Genomic DNA, 24,134 nt, shown 5'->3' on the forward strand with positions numbered 1-24,134 from the left:
CCTCAGACCCTTGACTTTGTGACTCCCTGCTTCCTGACCCTCGGACCCCTGGCTTCTGGACCCTCGTTCCTGATTCCACCCCGCCATCTTGCCCCCGGTCCCGACGTCCTCAGCTGGGACTTCGATCCCTCGTTCCTGATTCCACCCCACCATCTTGCCCCCGGTCCCGACGTCCTCAGCTGGGACTTCGATCGCCCGTAGGCCGGACCGTGACACTGGCTGGCTGGGTTTGCTCACCCGCATGCTTGCTTACTCCTAGGCCGCCTCAGCTCCTGGCAACCAGCACCACCTGGCCAGCACTAGAGGCGCCATTGTCCTGGGGAGCTTGTAGCCAGGACTGCTGCAATAAACAGCTGTACAAGCTTTTGGGAGGCAGAGATGTGAGAGGGCATCAGAGGAAGGAGGGAAGGAAAGAGGGACAGAGGCCAGTGTTGCCAACGGCACCCCTGACCATCATTCAAGGCACCCCAGGGTGCCACGGCACACTGGATGAAAACCACTGATCTAGCTGATTACGGTCACCAAGTACTGACAGCAGCTCTGAGCTCTGACCCTGAGCGGCAGCCCTCTCCCACTCTTGACCTAAACACAAAAAATGAGGTGTAGCGATATTGGGAAATCTCAGTAGTTTAAAAACTTTGGTTCAAGTAGAAGAGGTGCATTCTGGGAGAACCAAAGACCGTAGAATGTTGGGAATGTGTATTTGGGTCTTAATTACAGACTTTTGACTTTAAAAGTGTGAGCGGGGTTATCTTTTTCCCTTAGCAGAAAGGAAGTTTCTAGCTGATTTGTGGGCTTGACACCTGGGTGTCCGGGCCGTAGATTCAGAGTGAGAGGGTTATCTGGCTAATTTACAACTCAAAGAATCTGGTGTGTCTCTGGGAATGCTTTAATCTTCAAGGCCCTTTTGAATAAACAGAGTTCACCTGTCAAGCCTTCTAACAAGCCTGAGTTATTGTTCCTCCATGTAAAGGTAAAGGTAAAGGGACCCTGACCATTAGGTCCAGTCGTGGCCGACTCTGGGATTGCGGTGCTCATCTCGCTTTATTGGCCGAGGGAGCTGGCGTTCAGCTTCTGGGTCATGTGGCCAGCATGACTAAGCCGCTTCTGGCGAACCAGAGCAGCGCATGGAAACGCCGTTTACCTTCCCGCCAGAGCGGTACCTATTTATCTATTTGCACTTTGATGTGCTTTCAAACTGCTAGGTTGGCAGGAGCAGGGACTGAGCAACGGGAGCTCACCCCGTGACGGGGATTCGAACCGCCGACCTTCTGATCGGCAAGTCCTAGGCTCTGTGGTTTAACCCGCAGTGCCACCCGCGTCCCTGTTCCTCCATGTATCCATTGGCAAATTGTTCATTAATCCAAAGAACTGATTGGTTTCTAAGTTTGAATCCATTTGGGTTCAAGAAGGATGAAACCTGAAGAAACTAAGATGTACCGTATTTTTCGTCCCATAGGACGCTCCGTCCCATAGGACGCACCTACTTTTTTTTGGGGGGGGGGGAATAAAGGAAAAAATTTTTTCCTTTATTTCCCCCCCAAAACCAGGTCGGGGAACAGTGAGGTGGCGGTGCTGCACCTCCCCGCTGTCCCCCGAGCTTGTGGGGCTGGCCGATGTCTGTCCGGCGCGCGGGGCACTCTGCTTCAGGGCGTCCCGCCCACCGGGCGGCAGGCTGCAGACACCTGCGCGAAGCACGGGGCGTCCTCCAAAGGCGCCCCGTGCTCCGCGCTGCCGGCTGCCACCTGCAAGCCCTGCGCGCCGGGGGGAGTTCCCCCGGGCGCGCAAGGCTTGCGGACACCTGCGCCAAGCACGGGGCGTCCCTTGCTCTGCGCTGCAGGCTGCCGCCCGCAAGCCTTGCGCGCCTGGGGGGAGTTCCCCGGGGCACGCAAGGCTTGCGGATAGCTTCCTGGAGCCTGGAGAGCGAGAGGTGTCGGTGCGCACCGACGCCTCTCGCTCTCCAGGCTTCAGCAAAAGCCTGCATTCGCCCCATAGGACGCACACACATTTCCCCTTCATTTTTGGAGGGGAAAAAGTGCGTCCTATAGGGTGAAAAATACGGTAAATTGCAACAGATCATCTTGCCAAGCAGAGCATCCTATCATGCTGAGGCTTTGTTATGCTGAATGCCTGCCTTGGTGCCTGAGGTGCAGGACCAGTTGGAAACATCTTTGAACTGTTATGCTTGTACTTCTGTTCTTGTTGTGAGTATAGTCAGTGATATTAAATAATGTTTTTATTTTCTGTTTGGGATTTGTAAGAGATGTGCCAACTTTTATGCTCTGAATAACCTTTCTTTTTAATAAATTTGGAAAAAGATTTTTTTCCTGCCTTTGTATTTTGTGCCTTTCTGTCGGGGAAGCTGAACCAGTGCCTAATCCACTTAGTCGCCTACCAGAGCACCTGTTGGATTTCTGTCTGTGTCACGGTAAAGTGACATAGAGTGGGGCAGTCTGGAAAAAACTGAAGAGTTATTCCCTTCCTTAGGTTACTTTTCGGCGGCTGTTCTGGGATAAGGAAGTGGTGCCAGCAACTACTGCTTAAATTTGTGTTTTGAAAACCCCATTCGATTGCCTGTCTCACGGCCTTCGGGGTCCTGCCGGAGTTTGGAGAACTGGCTGGGGGAGTAGGGAGCGCGTGTGAATGCTACATGAGGGCTAGTGGGGAGATCTGAGTCAGGTTTGTACACATGAAGCTGAATCAGAACATTGGCCCATCCAACACAGCGCAATGGCTCTCGGGCCTTTCAGATCACCAAATAGTGACCCCCAGTCACACCGTGGGGTCAGAACTGACGAAGGGCACTTTGGAAAAGGAGGAGCATAATAACTAGTGATGCCGTGGGGTGGGTATGGGTCCAGTGGCGGAATGGGGGCAGAGCAACCAATACGACTCCTACCACTGGAAACCCGGCGACATTCCAGCCAACTGAAAAGAGTCAGAGGTTTCTGCCCACAGCCGTTCCTTCACCCAAGCAACCATTAGGCATTACTGCCATTTAGGGAAACAATCTAGCCAGGAAAAAGCTCTTCTGGAGGGCAAGGAGCAAGGAGGTGGGGGGCCTGGGGAGGGTTCCAAGGGTCAGATAATCTTGGAGGGCCACATTTTGGCCCATGGGCCTTCCTGCACCCTTGTTGCCGCAGGAGTCCGTTGGAGGACGTCGGCACAGAATTTGGGGGTTTACTTTTAGCACATGTTCCACCCAACCCCAACCCAAGAAAGCGACTCACCAGCCGTATTTTCTCCGAGGGCCTGGGGCTCTCGGAGCTGTCGTAGATGATCTTTTGAAGGCCGCAGGAAGCCTTGAAGGGGACGTTGCTGTTGTTGGAGGAGAAGTTGGCTTTGTAGTCAGGCTGCTGCTGGACCATGGGTCGGACGGTGGCTGTGGTGACCACCCTGGCCGGAGGCGGGGCTTCCTCGGGGTTCTTGGCCTCCTTGAAGAACTTCTCGTACTTGTCCAGGTAGGGCGGGCGCTCGGGGAGAAGGTAGTAGTGGGTGTTGCTGACCTTCCGGCCGTCCTTGACGATGGGCAGGATGCAGGGCCCCTTGGCGCTCTCCTTCCCTTGCGCTTGGATCACCTTAGGGGTGGCGTACTTGGGGTCCAGGGCAAAGCTCTGGGTGGTGGGCATGGGCTGCTTGCCGGGTGACGTGGACAGGAACGCCCCCAGGGACAACGGGGAGCACAGGTTGGTCCTCGGCTGTGGGGACCCCCCTTGCAGAGCCATGGGGCTGGGAGTTCTGGAACCAGGCTGGGACAACGGTTCTCGTGGCGGGATCTGGGGAGGCTGGTCCTCCTCGCCCGCCGACAGCTCCCCGGACCAGCGCCCGTGCTCGTTCCGGCGGATTGGTCGGGGCAGGATTGGGACGCGAGGTGGGATCTGGGGCTTGTCCTCCCCTGGGCTGGGCGTGGAGGCCACAGAGGAAGCTCCCAAGGGCACGTTGAGGTGCTTCATGCATTCCTGTTGGAGTTCTTGGAAGAGCTCTGTCGTCTGGGCAGGGCTAGGCTGCTTGATCTCCTTGGGCGGCAGGAAGAGGTTGTCCTCCAGCGGAAGAGCCGTAGTGTCTTCCTTGGACCCAAAGCCATCCCCGGTCTCCCCCTTCTCCCAGTTTTTGCAGCCGCCCCGGCCCCCCACCAGCCCTTCTGCGCTGTTGATGGAGCACACCTCGAAGTCGTCTTCGTCTTGCGCTACGTCGTCGTACGCGGGGGGCGGAGGGAGGGGCCGGGCGTCCCAGTCCACGATGGGCGTCGGGTGGAGGGGCCGGGGCAGTGCTTGCGTGGGGCTCTGAGGGGGTGTCTTGTCCAATAGGGAGAAGGCTTCCATGGCCAGCTTCGCCAGAGATGGGGCACAGAGCTCCCCGACGGGCGAGGGGGTGGTGGGGACGGGTTCGTCCCCGAAGTCGATCAGCGTTACCTCGCTGCCGGGCAGAGCGCCTCCCTTGGTCCGGGGCAGTAGGAGCCTCTCGCCCACTTTGGTGCCAGAGATGCGGGCCGATGGCTTGGCCGGGCGCAGACCTCGCCCCGTGCCGGGCTTCTTCAGGCAGAGGTGCTTGAGGCCTAAGGAAAGCGGGTTGTCCTCTTCGCTCACAGGATCGTACGAGGGCTCTGGAAGGGAAAAGGGGGCTGGGTGAGGTCCTGGGGGCAGAGGGTGCTCTGATGCTCATGGGCTATCTGAGCTAGGAAGAGGAGTCCCCGTCCTTCTGATATCATACCGTCTGATGCTACGAAGGCCACTCAGAACTCACAAGGTTGGGTTATGGGGAACCCTGGTCATCTCAATAACCCTGGCAACCTCTAGTTGAGTCTTTGCCAAGCGGATGCCCTCTAGATGTTTTGGAGTACCATGCCCATCACCCAAAACATCTGGAGGGCACCAGCTTGGCAAAGGTTGCTTGATACCTCCATAATATCCTATACAACTCTCAACACTTTGATGGTTGCCCCATTGCTGCCCCTGCTCATCAACCCCCAACCCTTCCTCTACCCTTTTGTTTCACCAACATCTGAATATATGATACAGAGCTTTGGTATCCCTAAAGGATTTAGGGGTAGGTGATCATTTGAGGTCATGATTTTTAGCTTTGGTTTTTTCCAGAGCAAGGGTGGCCCTGGGCCCGTGCGCAGACTTGAGAAACTGTTGTAGCCACCACACATTCCCACAACCAAGCACACATGGAAACCTATTAACCACAACAGAACACTTCTTTCAAGCCAAATTTCAGCCAGGACCCTGTGGGCATCAGGGTTGGTTTCCATGGGCCCACCTGGGCCTACAAGTGCCATGTTGCCAGCAGCTGGTTTTAAGGGGATGTTGGTGGGCAGTGGTGGGGAATCCCCTTTGTTCCACAAACAAACCGTGATAGAATCAGAGAGTTGGATGGGATTGACCATAACTTGCTACTGCAGTTTGGGATGGCTCATCCCCTGACCCCGCGCAGATCAGCCACTGAAGTCCAAATCACAATATTCCACAAGCAGAGAGAAAACAGGGCCCCTCCAGAGGTCATTTTTTATTGTGCCCTTGTGGTGATTTGTGCTCAGGATGCAATGATATGCAACACAGCTTGTTCTGGGGCAGAAGTACTGCTTTGTTCCTAAATGGCGCATGTCCCATAGTTTCCTGCTGAGATCCTGCAACCTTTTAAACAACTAATGTCCCAATTCATTAATTTTTGTCCCCCTTTTCTTGTGCTATAGGGGAAGAGTGCTCTTATAGATGGCAATAATGCGGTAACGTTGGGGAAGCGTCGCAGAACAGCCAATACAGTGGAATTATGTGTGTGGACAGCCCCGTATAAACCCACCACTGATGTACTATTGTTGCATCAGAGACATGTTGCGGAAGAGACACCCCTCCAACAAACTAACACCGATCTAGAGAGAGCAGCCCTGTTACAAAGAAAGATCTGTTTGGAGCAAACAGCTGAAAATAACAATCCTGCGCCCCCCCCCCCCAAGCCACAACCACCGAACTACTCGCTGTTCTGCTTTGCTGTCTCCACCATCCATGCATTGAACACACACATGCTTCTTAGAGCCATGGAATCGTAAGGTTGGAAAGGGACCTAAAGGCCATCTAGTCCAACCCCCTGAAATGCAACCCCCTTGCTTCCTCCCTGCACACTCCACACAGCCATGCATCCTCCCACCTGCCCTAGCTTCCTCCCCCACCCCACCCCCGTTCTTACCTCGGCCAGGTAACAAGGTTAGTACATGATGCAAGGACGCAGCCCAGCTCAGTGTAACTCACAAGCCCTTTTAGAATGAATTGATTTTAGAATGCTGTGTTTACTTTTACTCTTGTTAGCCGCTCTGACCCTGGCTTTGGCTGGGGAAGGCGGGATATAAATAATTTTTTTTAAAAAAATATTATTATTCCCTTGGCACTAGACTTCTATTGTTGCAGCCTAGAATCACATCAGATTTCTTTGCTGCTGCGCCACACCGCACTGCTGACTCATCCCTAGCTAGAAGTATTTCAGTGTCCTCGCTTGCGCACCTCTCTGGAGCCCCCCACATGTCCCCGGTAGTTCTGTGTGTGCAGCCAGTGGTTGAATGCAGAGCTCACACCGGGACACACACACACACACACACACATGCACACTCAGGTACCTGTGAAGAGAAGGGCTAAGAGAGCGCGCAGAGAGCAGGCGCAGGGGGCAGGGCGGCCTGAGAAGCGCCCCCACTTACTCTTTAGGAGGATCGAGGGCTGAGGTGGCCGAGGCGGAGGCTCCCCTGCAGGAGAAAGAGAGAGAGAGAGAGAAACAGAGAGACCCCACAGAAGAGAAAGAGTGAGCATCATGCGTGGGGCAGAGGGGTGGTAGGCGGTGCAAGAAGCAGCTAGAGAAGAGGCAAGGGGGCAGTGCAAGCAAGCCGTTCTGAACCTGGCGTTTCTCAAACGTGGGTCTCCAGCTTTTGTCAGACTAGAAGAAGAAGAAGAAGAAGAGTTTGGATTTGATATCCCGCCTTTCACTCCCCTTCAGGAGTCTCAAAGCGGCTCACATTCTCCTTTCCCTTCCTCCCCCAAAACAAACACTCTGTGAGGTGAGTGGGGCTGAGAGACTTCAAAGAAGTGTGACTGGCCCAAGGTCACCCAGCAGCTGCAGGTGGAGGAGCGGAGACTCGAACCTGGTTCCCCAGATTACAAGACTACCGCTCTTAACCACTACACCACACTGGCTCTCAACTCCCATCATTCCTGACTACCAGTCCTGCTAGCTTAGGGATGATGGGAGTTGTAGTCCGACAACAGCTGCAGACCCACGTTTGAGAAACACTGCCTAAATGTTGTGGGGCTCCCATCAGCGCCAGGTAGCGTGGCCATTGGTCAGGTCCAGAGAGCCACTAGTTCTTCTCCTCTGGTTTAAAGCCACCAGGTGATTGGAGAGAGGAGGCGGTTGCTGCAGGTGCCTCATGGGATTCGCCCTGAAGTCCGAGGAAACGTAAGAAAATAATCCAGGTACGCACCGTTCCAAAGGACTGGATGGGAAGGAACGGGATGTGAAAGTTTGGTTATATTGCGGAAATGCCCAAGTTGTGCAAAGCTGCTCCATTAAGGCAGAAAAGTCACTGCAATTGACACCCATTTTGGGGTAGAAAATAAGAGTATCTGGTTAAAGAATCACAGAATTGAAGAGTTGGGAGGGACTTCAAGGGATGTTTAGTCCAATCCCCTGCAGTGCAGGAATCACAGAACTGATTTTTCAGAATTTTCAAGATCAACCAAATTTCCCATGCCTTCCCATTGAACAGAGGAACTGCATCACATTTTGGCACTGTAGCCTACAGATAGTCAGTGGTTCTAAACGTAGGGGGTTAAGACTACCCACTTACATCCTTGCATTTGTTTATTACGTTTAGTTATTGTTTATTTCATCCTTCCCTCTAAGGAGCTCAAGGTGGCCCACAGGGTTCTTCCCCACTCCCTGTTTTATGCTCACAACAACCCTGTGAGGTAGGTCAGCCTGAGAGAAGGCGGTGACTGGCCCCCAACGTCACACCCGGTGAGCTTCATGGGGCTGAGTGGTGATTTGAACCCAGGTCTTAGTTCAACACTCTAACGCTATGACACACTTGATGATGCAGATCTGCCTTCGCCATAGCTGTCAACCTTTCCCTTTTCTTGCGAGGAATCCTATTTGGAAAAAGGGAATTTCCCTTTAAAAAAGGGAAAAGTTGACAGCTATTGCCTTGGCCAACCTGGGGCCTGGCCACACGCGCCAGCCAGCGCCATGACCAGCTGGAGGACTGATGCGACTCATAGCAAAAAAATATCTGGAAGACCCCCCAGGAAGTGAAGGCTGATGCAAACGTTCTTTCTGTAGTCAAGTGTCTAAAGATTTTGCAACCCCGCCCCCCAATACTGCTAGAGACTTCCACAACAACCCCCTTCTGAAATTGGCATCTATGAAGCAGAGGAGCCAGAAAAAACAAAAAGAGGAGAAACGTTGGAAAGCCAAGAAGCCATTGCAAAGCCCAGAGGACACCACCACCGTTTGATCTCCTGGAAACACGAGACCTTCCTAAATCTTCCAGGTCACCATGTGTCAAAGGATAAAAGGTTCCAGCAAGCCAGGCTTCTGCAACATCACACACGCGGACTACAACACCCAGCATGCAGTGCAGGGAGCGATGACACAGACAAGCATGCTGGGTCTTGTAGTTCTTCTGAGTTACAGTACATTCATCCAAATCCCTATCTGCAGCTATGCCAGGCTCAGGCTGAGCGGGGCAGGACCTAGCACTGGCAAGAGGAGTGGTGGGGGGATAGGTGAGGGACTGGGTTTGGGGGGCACAGGGACCTCCTTACTTTTCGCTCTTCCAGGGAGCTGCGTGGGCCTGGCTGCGTTCAAGTCGACTCCTAGGACATCGGGAGGGTCCATAGGGTTGCCCAGGTACAGCCTGCAGAGAAGGGCAGAAAGGAGAAAAACATATAAACCAGCGGCTCCTGAACTTTTTAAACCACAGAGCCTAGAGCTTGCCGATCAGAAGGTCGGTGGTTCAAATCCCCGCGACGGGGTGAGCTCCCATTGCTCGGTCCCTGCTCCTGCCAACCTAGCAGTTCAAAAGCATGTCAAAGTGCAAGTAGATAAATAGGTACCGCTCCAGCGGGAAGGTAAACAGTGTTTCTATGCACTGCTCTGGTTCGCCAGAAGCGGCTTAATCATGCTGGCCACATGACCCGGAAGCTGTATGCCGGCTCCCTCAGCCAATAAAGCGAGATGAGCGCCGCAACCCCAGAGTCGGTCACGACTGGACCTAATGGTCAGGGGTCCCTTTACCTTTACCTGACCTTTTTAGAGCCACTGACCTGTTCGTTCCATAAACACATCTCCAGGGCCCCCTACCCTATGAAACACATTATTTGTTACAGGACCCACTAAGGAAGATACCAACACATCGAAATTCCAAACAGTAACAACTAGCTGCACATTCATTCAAAACCCAGCTAAAGCCATTTAGTTGAATTAAATCAGCAAAACTGACAAACCTGAGCCAGGGATACCAGTTTCTTACAGTCTGATGGTCATTTACACCTCCTAGGTAATCCCACCCCCCACCCCAGGGGGCAGTACTGCCCCACTTTGGGAGCTGCAGGGCTGATAAAAAATGCAGTCTCACTGCCACAACTTTCCCTTACGATACGATAATCTTTATTGTCACTGTCCCATACAGAACAACGAAATTGAAAAAATCTACATCAGACATTCAAAAACCAACCAGCCTGCTATCCCAGCCTGGTTAGCCCCCTAAAAACTCTGATACCCCATAATTAAATACAATATACTCCAACAGAGACTCCTTACACTGCATTTAAAACCAAAACCGCATTTGGATAGAAACTGTTTCTCAGGCGGCTAGTCCTAGTCTTTATAACCCTGGACCTTCTTCCAGAAGGCAGAAGCTAAAAGAGATCATTTCCGGGGTGCGCACTATCCTGCACTATCTCTGCAGATTTCTTATGACACCTAGAAGCGTAGATTTGATCCAAGGTGGGAAGAGTGCACCCAATTATTCTCTCCGCAGTCTTTACAACTCTGGACAGCATTGTTTTTTCCCTGACTGTTCAGCTCCCAAACCACACACACAGACCATAAGTTAATACGCTCTCCACAGTACAATGGTAAAATGCCATCAACAGGTCCTTTGAGAGATTGTTTTTCCGGAGGATTCTCAGAAAATATAACCCTCTGCTGTGCTCTCGTCATCAGGTCTTTGCTGTTTTCTCCCCAGGTTTGGTCATCTCTCAGCTCCATTCCCAGAAATCGAAACATCGAGACCTGTTCCACACACTTCCCCTCAATAATAAGTGGCTGAACCCTTTTGAACCCTTAAGGCATTATCAGCTGCAGGGAATACACAACTGCAAGGTGGTCTGCGCCCCCAAAGCCACCAGGGCTGGCGTCAGGTGCAGGTCAGCAGCCAAAACAATAAGTCAGCTAAATCTTTATTCCAGGAAACAAACCACAGCTCAGGTCTCAGCAACTCTTCCCAGGAGATCCTGATGAAGCAATTGCAAGGATTGAAGGTGCCCACCTTCCCAGTGCCCATTAGGACTCCTCTCCAGAAACATCCACTGCTCTGCTCATTTCATTTCTCCAGGGGTTCGAGGAGACCAGCAGGGATGGGAGCTTGTTGCAGCAGAAGGGGGAGACTCCCTGGATTCTTCAGCAGCCTGTCTCTACTCTGTCTCCCTCTTCTCCTGCCTCTGAGTCTGCACTGCCCTCTGCCACCGCCTCTTCCTGCTCACTAAACCCTGTTGACTCTTCTGCTCCTGACACCTCCCAGCCTGCTCCTTCTTTACCCTCTGACCACTCGTCACCATTCTGCCGCCAATCCCCAGGCTCTGAGCCTTCTTCCCTTGGGGGTTCCCCAGGGGGTTCCCTGGCTGGTGCCTTGCACCGCTCCCCTACATCGAGCCAGCCCAGGACAGAAGGCTTACAGATCTCCTTGTGATGTTCGTAGCAGAAGCCTTCCTAGAGGGAAATTCAAACAATTGGCCCAGGGAACGAAAAGCAAAGTTTTCTGCCAGGCCAATAAAAGAACAGCTACCTGGGGGCGGCGGTTTGAATCTGCTGCACTTAAACCCAAGTTTGTCCCTGGACACTTAAAAAACCCTGCTCCGCCCTGCCCCACGGGTCGTCCTGCTAAGCCCAGCCCAAGCTTTGGGTGTTGCCGGGCACCCCAGTTTCGATCCAACCAGCGCCGTGGGGAGCAGGGAAGGCCAGGCAGAATGTGGCTGGCACAGCAGAGGGCAAGGGCAGCGTTGGTACACCTTGCCGGCTGCAATGGGAACATCTCGGGCTTGGCACAACCTGAACGCGCTGCTGCATCTGCCGCCCACACAAGAGATGACGAAACACAGACGCGAAGCTCAGAGACGGTTCCTCGGAAAGAGAGGGTGCAACCCGTAAACATGGGGCACGGCAGGGTTTTGCAGGTGCGCTTCCTGATCTGACCGACCCTTCTTTGCCTTTGAGCTGCAGGAAGGACCTGGAGGCTCATGCATGGGAAAGATGCCAGCCCAAAGTGTGAGGCTTGGCAGCAGGCAGAACACAAGCTTGCCTGCCTTGCTTAAGGGCAGACGGTTGGTTAAGAGAGGGAGATGCCAAGCCAAACTCACAACACTCATGGCTTAGAGTCGTAGAATTGTAGAGTGGGCATGCCAGCCCTATCTGTCGTTCCATCCCTCCAAGTCTAGAATGTCATTATTATCTAATGTAATCCAGTCTCTGATCCACCTAAAACATGCAGCGTCATAGTATGTTCTCAGGTCTGTCAGAAAGTTCTTCCTGATGTTTAGTCAAAACCTCCTTTCTTGTAGCTTGAAGCCACTGGTTCAGGTCCTACCCTCCAGAGCAGGAGAAGACAAGCTTGTTCCACCTTCCATGTGATATTTGGAGATGACGGCTGTATCACACCTCAGCCTTCTCCAGGCTAAACATACCCAACGCCCTCATAAGGCTTGGTTTCCAGACCCTTGATCATCTTGGTCACCCTCCTCTGCACACCTTCCAGCTTGTCAACATCCTTCTTAAACTGTGGTGGCCAGAACTGGACACAGGACCCCAGACGTGGTCTGACCAAGGCAGAATAGAGTGGGACTATAACTTCCCTTGATCTGGACACTAGACTTCTATTGATGCAGCCTAGAATAACATTCGCTTTTTCTTGCTGCTGCGTCACACTGTTGAAAGGCACAAGCCGCACAGCAAAAACCCACAGGCCCCCAACATCTGCAAAGCCCCTGGCAACGGTGCTTGTGACCCATCGGAGAGGATCAGGGTTCGAACAAGCATGATTTTCAGATGTCAAACTGGAATCTGAACATTCTGAAACAATGAAAAGTTCTGGATTTCCTGGCGATAAAATTGCCAAAATCTAAATTCAGGGGCGGGGGGATGTGAGAATCTAGAAGCACATTTTTTATGGGGGGTGCGGTTGTTGTTGTTTGCCTTTCTCAACCTGTGGGTCCCCAGATATTGTTGAACCACAACTCCCATCACCCCTAGCTAGGAAGGCCAGAGCTCAGGGATGATGGGAGTTGTAGTCCAACAACATCTGGGGACCCACAGGTTGAGAACCGCTGTTTTAGGGGGAGGGAGTATCATTCAGGCAGCAGAATCTTTAGTATGCACAAACAATTCTTTTTTTTTAAAAAAATGGCCTGACATTTAGGATTCAGGTCTCACGGGATTGCCATTCTGAAGATTTAAAATGCAAGGCGTCCTTACAGTGTGGGCAAAATTTGGAGCACATCTGCATTGGAAAGACAACAATTCTACAGAGAGGGGGCGTGTGGACCAAATATGAGTTGATGCAGCTGCAAATTTCTGTCCCACAAGGTCTGTGCCACTCATCCACAACCAGCGCATGGCTGCCACAGGAGCAGTGCTTGGGCTGTGGCCACGGCTTGGTCCTTGCATGCCACGTGGCTCGCAGGAACCAAAGCCCCCGAAGGAAATCTCCATTGCCAGCGGTGGCAAACAGTGTCCATTGGGACTGGTAGGGTGGAAGGCTGGGAGCCTGGCAGCAGGTGGCACCAGAGAGCCAACGACAGGGTTAGCCAAGCCAGTCTAGTTTTGCTCCCCTCCCCACAGAGGCTGAGGAGGAGCAAGCAGACAGGGTGGGCTACCCTCAGGACTGTGTGGCAAGACAAAAGCCACAAAGGTGCAAGGGTGAGGGCAGACTGAGCCTGGTGGGGCAGCCCCTGTTGGTTTCTGCTCTCTTCACTGTGCAGCGGAAGTGCTTGTCACGAGACAGGTGTTTACATTCCACAGTCAGTTGCTGTTGGGTTTTCCCACGGGAAAGGGAGACTGGATGTGACGTACACTGGTTTCCTGTTTTTCACTTTTTTTCTCTCCGTGCTTCAGAGGGGAGAGGATGCTTTCTCTGCTCCGGCAGAGGCAAGATGTTTTTCTGTTATCTACCAGCTTTGAAGTGTAAATAAAGTAATATAGAGTATGTGGCACGTACTCCTCATCATTCTGCTGTGCTTGGGACACTGCAAATTCAACAGCCCCCTATCTGCCCTAATCAGGCCCATAACTGGTGACCCCTCCCTTGCCCTGAAACAGCTCCCCAGGCCATTTCTTGATCAAAAGGGGACTTGGGCCACTGGCACAGAAGCCAGGAAGCCTTGGCCAGTGCCTGTGAGTGGGCACATGTATGCTTTTCCAGAGGAGCTCCGAAGACTGGCATTAGTTTACGGGGCAGGCAGCCTTGGGGCCAGCCACGTCCCCCACAGCCACGAGGCCACGGCCGGTCCTTCCGGGAATCCCCCGAACAGCTGCAGGGAAAGGAAACTGGGGAGAAAGGGAAAAGAACAAAAGTTCTTACTCGTCAATCTTATCGGGGAAGCCCCAGCACTGTTGTGGGTTGGTGTCTCCATGGCCCGTGTGGATGAAGCTGTTTTTGAGGGGCTGGCTGATGTCGTGGGCGGAGAGCCCTGCCACCGACGTCACCGTGTTGCGCGGGAACTGGCCCACCTTCAGGGTCCGTTTGTTCTGACCCCGCCACCAGTAATTCTCAGCCCTGGGGAACAAAAGTGGGACAGGTTAGGAGGAAAGCAGGTCAGGTTTTTACCCCCCCAGAGACAGAGCACCTGTACATTATGGGATGGGGAATCATAGAAAGGAGATTCCGACTAAACATCAGGAAGAACTTTCTGACGGGAAGAGCTGTTTGACAGAGGAACAGAGGTGGTGGACTCTTCATCCTTGGAGCTTTTTAAGTAGAGGTTAGGTAGGCAACCTCTGCTTAGATAGTTAATAAAATAATAATAATAAAATTTTATTTATATCCTGCCCTCCCCAGCCGAAGCTGGGCTCAGAGCAGCTAACAACAGTAAAAGTAACACAGTTTACATAAAAACACAATCAGTTAATTAAAATACATTCTAAAATCAATTCATTCTAAAATCAGTTCAGAGTCAAATTAATGGCAACCAATGGGCTAGCGTTCTATGAGGATTACCGAAGGAGGGGGTCAGACTGTGCCCTGGCCAAAGGCCTGGTGGAACAGCTCTGTCTTGCAGGCCCCGCAGAAAGATGTCAAGTTCCGCAAGGTCCTAGTCTCTTGTGGCAGAGCGTTCCACCATATTGGGGCCACAGCTGAAAAAGCCCTGGCTCTGATTGAGGCCAGCCTTATCTTCCTGTGGCCCAGGACCTCCAAGATGTTTTTGTTTGAAGACCATAAGGTCCTCCATGGGACATACCAGGAGAGGCGGTCCTGTAGGTACGAGGGTCCTAGGCCGTATAGGGCTTTTAATTAATTAATTAATTAATTAATTAATTAATAATAATTTTATTATTTATACCCTGTCCATCTGGCTGGGTTTCCCCAGCCACTCTGGGCGGATTACAGCACATTAAAAATTGTGCATTAGACATTAAAAACTTCCTGATACAGGATTGCCTACTGACGTCTTCTAAAAGTCAGATAGTTGTTGCTTTCCTTGACATCTGATGGGATGGTGTTCCACAGGGAGGGTGCCACTACCGAGAAGGCCCTTCCAACTCTATGATCCTATGACCCAATCCCAGTGCTGCAGATGTCCAACATCCATCGGACAATATCTGAAGAAGCAGCAAAGACACTGAGCGAAGAATCCTATTTTCGGACGGACCCATCACACACAACAGACGGATGCTAGCCATCCAGACTGCAACCTCCTGTAGCAAACCAAGTGAACGCAAGAACATAAGAGGAGCCTTCTGGATCAGGCCAATGTCCCATCTAGTCCAGCATCCTGGTCTCACAGTGTCCTACCAGATGCCCCAGTGGGAATTCTGCAAGCAGGACCTGAGCAGAAGAGCGTAAGATATTCAGAAGCATTGCTGCCTCCAAATTTGGCAGCAGAGCATAGCCGTTATGGCCAGTAGCCATCAAGAGCCCTCTCCTCCTTCAAGAGTTGGAGTATTCCCTGGTCCTGAATGGGGTAACTGTGCCCCTGAAGGACCAGGTGCGCAGCCTGGGAGTCATTTTGGACTCACAGCTGTCCATGGAGGCGCAGGTCAATTCTGTGTCCAGGGCAGCTGAATCCCAGCTCCACCTGGTACACAGGATGAGACCCTCTCTGCCGCAGACTGTCTGGCCAGAGTGGTGCATGCTCTGGTTATCTCCCGCTTGGACTACTGCAATGCACTCTATGTGGGGCTACCTTTGAAGGTGACCCAGAAACTACAACTAATCCAGAATGCGGCTGCTAAACTGGATTAGTTGACTGGGAGCGGACGCCGAGACCGTATAACACCGGTCTTGAAAGACCTACATTGGCTCCCAGTATGTTTCCGAGCACAATTCAAAGTGTTGGTGCTGACCTTTAAAGCCCTAAATGGCCTCGGTCCAGTATATCTGAAGGAGAATCTCCACCCCCATCGTTCAGCCCAGACACTGAGGTCCACCTCCGAGGGCCTTCTGGCGGTTCCCTCACTGCGAGAAGCCAAGTTACAGGGAACCAGGCAGAGGGCCTTCTCGGTGGTGGCGCCCTCCCTGTGAAACACCCTCCCACCAGATGTCAAAGAGAACAACAACTACCAGACTTTTAGAAGACACCTGAAGGCAGCCCTGTTTAGGGAAGCTTTTAATGTTTGATGTATTACAGTATTTTAATATTTTTTTGGAAGGCGCCCAGAGTGGCTGGGGAAACCCAGCCAGATGGGTGGGGTATAAATAATATTATTATTATTATTATTATTATTATTATTATTATTATTATTGCCACCCAAGTTGGTGGCTATCTCTGACCCTTGTGGAGTTCCATAGTTTAACTGTGCACTGCCTGTCCTGAATCTTCCAACATTCAGCTTCGCTCATGAGTTCTAGTATTAGGAGAGAGGGAGGAAAGCTTTTCTCTATCCAAAGCAATCTCAAGAGGTGCTTACAGGGCAAAAGCTCGAGCAAGCAAGCCAAGCCACACATTACAGAGGGACAATGCACCGAGTCACTAGCCAACATGACCTTAGGAATATAGGCAGCTGATCCTTCTAACTCTGACTGGCAGCAGGGAGCCTTTCCCAGCCCTACCCAGAGATGCTGCAAACCTGGGGTTTCTGCATCCAAACAGATGCTCCAGCGCTGAGCGACTTGCATCCCTTCCCCACCTGGCTGGGGAACAGGGGGGAATTCCTCCCTGACTCAAAGCAGGAGTGGCAATGAGCCAAATAGTCCGAGAAAAAAGCCATTCACTGAGTCACCATTCCAGTAAGAAATTTACGGCTTGCAACCCTGTGACATCGGCTGCCTTTCACGGTGGAATTTCCTGGTGCTTCCGAGGGGAAAGTTCCAGAATGGGCAGGAACAAGGGAATCAGTGCAAGCGGGAGGCACGCTTTTCATGATTTCTGTGAGCTGACACTGAATATTCTGAAAGCAGGCTCTTCACCCCACTTTTCAAGCCCTTTTCTCAACATATATATATCTTTTTTTTTTTTTACTAAGCTATGTAGAACATACAGAAAGCGAGAAAAGTCAGAAAGCAGAAAGCACTAGGAGCCCTAAATGCAGGATACACCCAACATTATACCACAGCAGGGTGAACAGACTAAGCAAGTCATATTTCGCAAACTATCTGCAGACAGCGTGAAAATCAAATAACGCTCCTCTTTTCTGTTTGTTACAGGACTTGAATGGCAAGGCAATGAAATGTATTCTGCTAAGGGTTGTAGCTTCTCAGACCCACTCCCAAATTTTAAATGATATATTATTATGGCAGACTCACCTCAGGAACAGAGGAACAACGTTTCGGTAAAAGTATGAGAGCCAAGCTGTTCAAGATACCGGGATAATCCCTCTGCCATGAGATGGAATAGCTCAGTTGGTAGAGTAAAGGTAAAGGGACCCCTGACCATTAGGTCCAGTCGTGGCCGACTCTGGGGTTGTGGCGCTCATCTCACTTTATTGGCCGAGGGAGCCGGCGTACAGCTTCCGGGTCATGTGGCCAGCATGACTAAGCCGCTTCTGGAGAAACAGAGCAGCGCATGGAAACGGCGTTTACCTTCCTGCCGGAGTGGTACCTATTTATCTACTTGCACTTTGACGTGCTTTCAAAGTGCTAGGTTGGCAGGAGCAGGGACCGAGCAATGGGAGCTCACCCCGTTGTGGGGATTCAAACCGCCGACCTTCTGATCGGCAAGTCCTAGGCTCTGTGGTTTAACCCACAGCGCCACCCACGTCCCACTTGGTAGAGGGTTTGGGTTCGAGACCCATGTTGGACGAAAGTTTCCTGCATTGCCGGGGGTTGGACTAGATGACCCTCAAAGTCCCTTCCAACTCTAAAATTCTACGATTCTATGTACCTCATTGCTCTCACCAAGTAGTTTATTTTTTTAATTGCAAAAATATTTATATATGGTGTTCATTTTTAAAAACAACAACACAGAGATGTTTACAACAGTTATACATGAAACCATATACGACAAAAAAGAACAAAGTTAGAATCAGAAATCAACTACAGTCCTACCTTGGTTCTTGAACGGAATCCGTTCCGGGAGTCTGTTCGACTTCCAAAAACGGTAGAATTCCAAGGCGCAGCTTCTGATTGGCTGCAGGAGCTTCCTGAAGCCAATCAGAAGCCGCGTCGTAAATTTGGCTTCTGAAAAACATTCGTAAACCGAAACACTCACTTCTGGGTTTGCGGCGTTCGGGAGCCAAAACGTTCTGAGTCACAAGGCGTTCCAGAACCAAGGTACGACTGTACTATGGAAATAGGCATTCTTAACTGACTGATGGGACAGGAAAAATATCAGCAGCTGCTTTAAAATTTGAAATACATTGGAAACTTCCCCACTGAAGAAGCTTGCAGTGATTCGAAACCCAAAGAATCCTGGGAACTGTAGTTTGACAACGGTTTGGGGAATTGTCGCTCTGAGAGAGGATAAACTACAGTTTCCAGGATTTTTCTCCAGGTGCTTTAAGCGTGCTCTAAACCACAGAGCCTAGGACTTGCCGATCAGAAGGTCGACAGTTTGAATCCCCGCGACAGGGTGAGCTCCCGTTGCTCGGTCCCTGCTCCTGCCAACCTAGCAGTTCGAAAGCACGTCAAAGTGCAAGTAGATAAATAGGTCCCACTCTGGCGGGAAGGTGAACAGGGTTTCTGTGCGCTGCTCTGGTTCGCCAGGCTTATTCCTGCTGGCCACATGACCTGGAAGCTGTACGCCGGCTCCCTCGGCCAATAAAGCGAGATGAGCGCCGCAACCCCAGAGTCAGCCACGACTGAACCTAATGGTCAGGGGTCCTTTAACTATATGGAGTGTGCACAGCCATACAGTCTTATGTTTTGCTTTCGGCGTGCCATGAAATCCAGCCTGATTAAGCAGCCTCTCGACGATTGGGAAACCTTTGCTCAGTTCCTCGGTGCCCCGAGTGTGAGACTGTTACCCCAGAACCGAGCCGCTCCGTGCTCACAAGGGAGGAGGGGCCGGCCCCGCCTCTCGCTGCCGCCCTCCCGTCCTCCACGCTGAGTAATAAGTTGGCACAGAAAGACGACTCATCGAGAAGGTAAACAGGAAAGGGGGTGAGCCAGCCCTGATTGCAAGAGGGTGACTCACTAGGTAACTTCAGGAGACAGCCGTCCTCCTCCAGCCTGCACTGTTAGCAGCCAGAGAGCACCTGCTCGGAGTTCCGGCCGCAGCAAAAAGCATAGCGCGGCCGTGTTAACCTGTGGAACTCCCTGCCACAACGGCCACCAACTTGGACGGCTTCCCATTGGGGCGGGATGCTCTCCTGATGTTCTTGTGGAAACTGCAGGTCCAGAAGCACTCTATCTAAACTTCTCGTGTTTTTTTAGGAGCATTGTGTCACTGTGGGAACAGTATCCTGGCCTCTTCTTTGGCCTGATCCTGCTGCTTCAGGGCTCGCCTTATGGTCTTCTGCCCGCTAGAGAACTTCTCCTGCACACCCGAGCTCTTGAACAGCTCCCATAAGTTCCCATGAGCTATGACACAACTATTTCTAGAATAAATATTGGGTCTGGTTTCTTTCCTTCTTTTGAAAAACCCCATTCATCTCCAGTTTGGTTTAGTGGTTGGAATACTGAGCTGGAACCCAGCAGGTTCAAATCACCACTTGGCCAGGAAGCTCAATGCCTCTTAGCATAACCAAAGTTTTTGATTTGAGTTTCTACTGAAATGAGGCTGCATTTTAATGTTGTATTTTAATCTTGTTTTTAAGTTGTATTTCAATCAATTGTTTTTATACCTGGTGTTAGCCGCCTTCAGCCCGGTCTTGGCTGGGGAGGGCAGGGTATAAATATATTATTATTATTATTATTATTATTATTATTATTATTATTATTATTACCTACCTCACAGGGTTGTTGTGAGGCTAAAGCTGGAAGCTGGTGTAGCAGGGACAGATCAATATAGCCCCCATCCTGAACTCCTGGGGTATATATCTAACAACCAACCAAGTCCGGTCCATTGCCATTTACGTCAAGAGACTATGCAGAGTTTTAAAACTAGATCGTATGCTCAAAACCTTTCTATGCGAGGGGGAAATCTGCCATGGAGGAAGTTAGCTTTTTAAGCATGCAGTCACGTTGTTACCGAGGGTGATTCATGCCCACAGAGGCTGATAGGAGGGGTCCCTGAAAAGTGTGCAAAGTCACCTGCAGCGCTTAGTCACCGGGAGTTTGCTCTGCATGGGTGGCTTTGAGCGCACGAGCATGAACCGAGAGCAGCCGAGCTCAGGGCAACCCCAAGAGTCGCCCAATCCAACACGGTTCTGTGCTGCTTTTTTAAAGGGCTTCAACGTTTTCCACTGGGCTGTGTGCCGCCCCGATATTTTGCGAGAGGGCGGAGGGCGAACGCTTTCGCGAACAAACGGCCCGACTGAGCATGCTGAACTTACTGTATTTTTTGCTCTATAAGACTCCCTTTTTCCCTCCTAAAAAGTAAGGGGAAATGTGTGTGTGCGTCTTATAGAGCGAATGCAGGCTGCGCAGCTATCCCAGAAGCTAGCACAACAAGAGGGATTGCTGCTTTCACTGTGCAGCGATCTCTCTTGTTGTTCTGGCTTCTGAGATTCAGAATATTTTTTTCTTGTTTTCCTCCTCCAAAAACTAGGTGCGTCTTATGGTCTGGTGCGTCTTATAGAGCGAAAAATACGGTAATTCACAGCGGAGTCTTTATGCGTTCCCGTCTTAAAATGCCACAGTTCCCCTGGGGAATCTGATTAAGCCTCTCCGCTTAAGCTCAGACTCACTGTTGCTTTGCTCAGTAGTCATAAAATCACAGAGCTGTAGAGATGAAGGGGACACCCCAAAGGCCATCTAGCCTGACCCCCTGCAACGCAGGAACCACAGCTGGAAAATCCCAACCTCTCCAATGCAATGCAATCCTCCTTATTTAAGGTGCTGGAGAGCCCAGATGGCTATTGAAAGGTTTGGATTCTTTATTTTATTTTACTGCTTATACAAGCCCCCTTTGGCGCTAATTCTGCATTCCCTGTTCCCTGCGGCTGCAAGGGAGGAAAAGAGAGTGGAGAGAGCCATAGCCGGAGCCAAATAGCCTTATACTGAGTCAGACCCTTGGTCCATCTACCTTAATACTGTCTGCTCTGACTGGCAGCGGCTTTCGAGGAGTGCAGGCAGGGAGTCTTCTGCTTCCCACGAAAAGCAGCTGCCCCACCTCTGAACGCCAGTCCTTCCTATGAAAACAACGTAAGATCCTAGTCCTCACGGACGCTTTGTTTAAATGTGAGCACCGTGACTCGGACCATTGGTCCACCTAGTGTTGCCCACACTGGCTGGCAGCAGCGGCTCCCAGGATTTCAGGCAGCGAGCCTCTCCCAGCCCTACCTGGAAACGGTGCCAGTGGTTGACCTTCTGCATGCAAAGCAGGTGTGCTCTGCGGCTGAGCTATGGTCACTTCCACAAAAAGGGCTGAATTTGGCAGGCAGGGCGATGGGGTCTGCCACAAAAGTGGGAGGGGAGGACCTGCTTGTCTAGGTGTTGCAGGATCTCAGTGCGTAGCTGTCAACTTACAGATTTGAAAATAAGGGACCAACAGCCTCGAAAATAAGGGATCAGCAGCCAAAATAAGGGATTTTCCCAGCACTGGTACGTTCAACTTCTGAGCCCCTCCGAGCCAAAGGCAGAAAGCCCAGCCAGCAGCCGAACGAAGCCTCAAGCGGTGGTTCCCACAGCGCAGCAACCCGGCAAAGGGGATGCAGCAAGGAAAACCACCGTCACCTCTCCGCTGGGAAGCGCTGAGCAAAGGCGAGTCCCCAGGCAACGCGGCCGATTTGATCAGCACAAGGCATGCAAGCTCCACCCCCCAGTCATTCTTAGACTCCTTATTGGGTGAGCAACGCAGCCAAGCAACACAGTTGGAGCCTCCCTCCTCCCTGGCCGGCAAGGAGGGAGGGAGAGGAGCTGCTTCCTTTGAAAGCCGGGAAATTTAAGGGACATCATCAATAAGGGACAGCAGCAGGACACGGCACTGGGATAAGGGAGTTTCCCACCAAATAAGGGACGGTTGACAGCTATGTCTCAGTGCCCATCGTACCTGCTGGCAGGTGTTGATGGGAGCTGCAAGTAGAAGCACTTGAAGGGCGAAAGGCTCCCTGCTTCTGCATTAAACTGTACAGGTGATATGACTGGGAAAGGGGGGGGGCACCCTGAGTTCCTTAGAAGGCAGGGCAGGAAGCGCATTTGATTAATTAGAAACTGCAACAACAACAATAAGAGCTTGAGACAAGAGGGAACAAGAGAAGTTAAGAGCACAGCCAGATTGAGACACGTCAGGCAGACAATGACCCGAAGCACATTATATAATCGAGAACTGATACACTGGGCAGATTAATCACCGGGGCTCTTGTGCGTCTCCTGCTCATCTCTACATCTGCGAAACCAGTTCCGAATAGGCTCCAAATCTGGGGTTCCAGGCAGATACCCACTAACTGGCAGGCCTGGTCAAATGCAGTTTTCCCTCTGCTTAAAAACCTCCAATGGATGAGTTCCCACCATCTTCCGAGGGAGCCTATTCCACTCTCGAACGGCTCTTGCAGTCAGAAAGATCTTGCTAATGTTTCATATCTGAATCTCCTTTCTTGTAACTTGAAGCCATGGGTTCGAGTCCTACCTTTCGGAGCAGGAGAAAACAAGCTTTCCCCATCTTCCATTTGGCAGCCCTTGAGATATGTGAATATGGCTCTCCTATCTCCTCTCAGTCTCCTCTTTTCAGGCTAAACATACCCATTTCCTTCAACCGCTCCTCATCAGGCTTGCTTTCCAGACCCTTGATCATCTTGGTCGCCCTCCTCTGCACACCTTCCACTTTGTCGATACCCTCCTTAAATTGTGCTGCCCAGAACGGGAAACAGGACTCCAGGTGGGGTCTGACCAAGGCAGAATTTGGTGAGGCTCTGGGGTTTGCGTGAGAGAGATGGACGGATCGTGGTTTGGTGGTAGAGCAGGCTCCATCTCTAGATGGAGAGATACTGCCAGTCAGGGTAGGCTATACTGAGCTAGATGGACCCAACAGGCAGCTTCATATATTCAATTCCCTGCATCTCCAAATAAAGGGTATTCGTGTTTTGAGACCCCTCTGCCCATCAGAGGAGACAAAAACAAGGCAAGATGACTTCAGCGGCAAGATGACCATGGTTTTTTTTAAGCCTTAATATGCTTAAACCTCGGACTCCTGAACTCTTTGCACCCATCTGTCATCCTCTGGCAGGGCTGCAAGGAAATCAGAAACCATCCCTTTCACTTTCCAACCGGGCCTGGGTGGAATGTAGAAGCCAGGTTGGTGGTTAATGTACAAGCCAGGATCATTATTCCTGCATTCCAGGGGGTTGGGCTAGATCAGGGGTCGGCAACCTAAGGCCCATGGGCCAAAAGTGGCCCATGGGGGTCCTTTAACCGGCCCCCAAGCCACCCCCGAACCGAGCCGCCTGCTTAGTGAGTCCCCATGCACTGCGCTAAACCGGCGCAGGGACTCGCTTCCGCGGTGCTGGAAATCGCATCTGGAAAATCGCAGACACTGGAAATCGCGGGCGTGAACGCGATCTGGTGCACGGAACCAGCCCAAGCGAGGTAAACCTTGCCAACCCTTGACCTAGGTGACCCCCTGGGGTCCCTCTACAAATAATATAATAATTTATTTATACCCCGCCCATCTGGCTGAGTTTCCCCTGTCACTCTGGGCAGCTTCCAATCAAGTGTTAAAAGCAAAACAGCATTAATTAATAAAAACTTCCCTAAACAGGGCTGCCTTCAGATGTCTTTTAAAGATAAGATAGCTACTTATTCTATGATTCTATCAACCACAGTTTGATCCTGGCTTATTCTGAACCAACCAGAGCTTAAACTAGGCAAAGTTTCCAAGGGGGACTCTGGTTAGCTGAAAAGCAAAAGCTCTCCCATCGTGCCGCCCCCAAGGCTCAGCCAAGTACTGAATGCAAAAGAAGTGATGTATCTGCTCTTAAAGGGAAGCGGGTGGCGCTGTGGGTTAAACCACAGAGCCTAGGGCTTGCCAATCAGAAGGCTGGCGGTTCGAATCCTCGCGACGGGGTGAGCTCCCGTTGCTCGGTCCCTGCTCCTGCCAACCTAGCAGTTTGAAAGCACGTCAAAGTGCAAGTAGATAAATAGGTACCGCTCTGGTGGGAAGGTAAACGCCATTTCCGTGCGCTGC

General features: G+C 51.5%; 1 protein-coding gene across 8 annotated transcripts in view; it reads right to left on the reverse strand.

The window, feature by feature from the left end:
• TNK2 (tyrosine kinase non receptor 2) overlaps window positions 1-24,134 on the reverse strand; it is a 103,139-nt gene that overhangs the window by 3,691 nt on the left and 75,314 nt on the right. For 6 of the 8 annotated variants that reach the window (XM_079977684.1, XM_079977683.1, XM_079977685.1 and 3 more), the window contains 4 exons: window positions 13,838-14,032; window positions 8,808-8,899; window positions 6,689-6,733; window positions 3,231-4,603 (listed from right to left, as the gene is read on the reverse strand). In XM_079977684.1, the coding sequence (XP_079833810.1) occupies window positions 3,231-4,603; window positions 6,689-6,733; window positions 8,808-8,899; window positions 13,838-14,032 (1,705 nt within the window). The remainder of the gene's footprint in view (window positions 1-3,230; window positions 4,604-6,688; window positions 6,734-8,807; window positions 8,900-13,837; window positions 14,033-24,134) is intronic. The other 2 variants (XM_079977681.1, XM_079977686.1) reach the window with 1 other exon arrangement.

Source organism: Podarcis cretensis (assembly GCF_951804945.1).
Source record: "Podarcis cretensis genome assembly, chromosome: 5".
Taxonomy (NCBI): domain Eukaryota; kingdom Metazoa; phylum Chordata; class Lepidosauria; order Squamata; family Lacertidae; genus Podarcis; species Podarcis cretensis.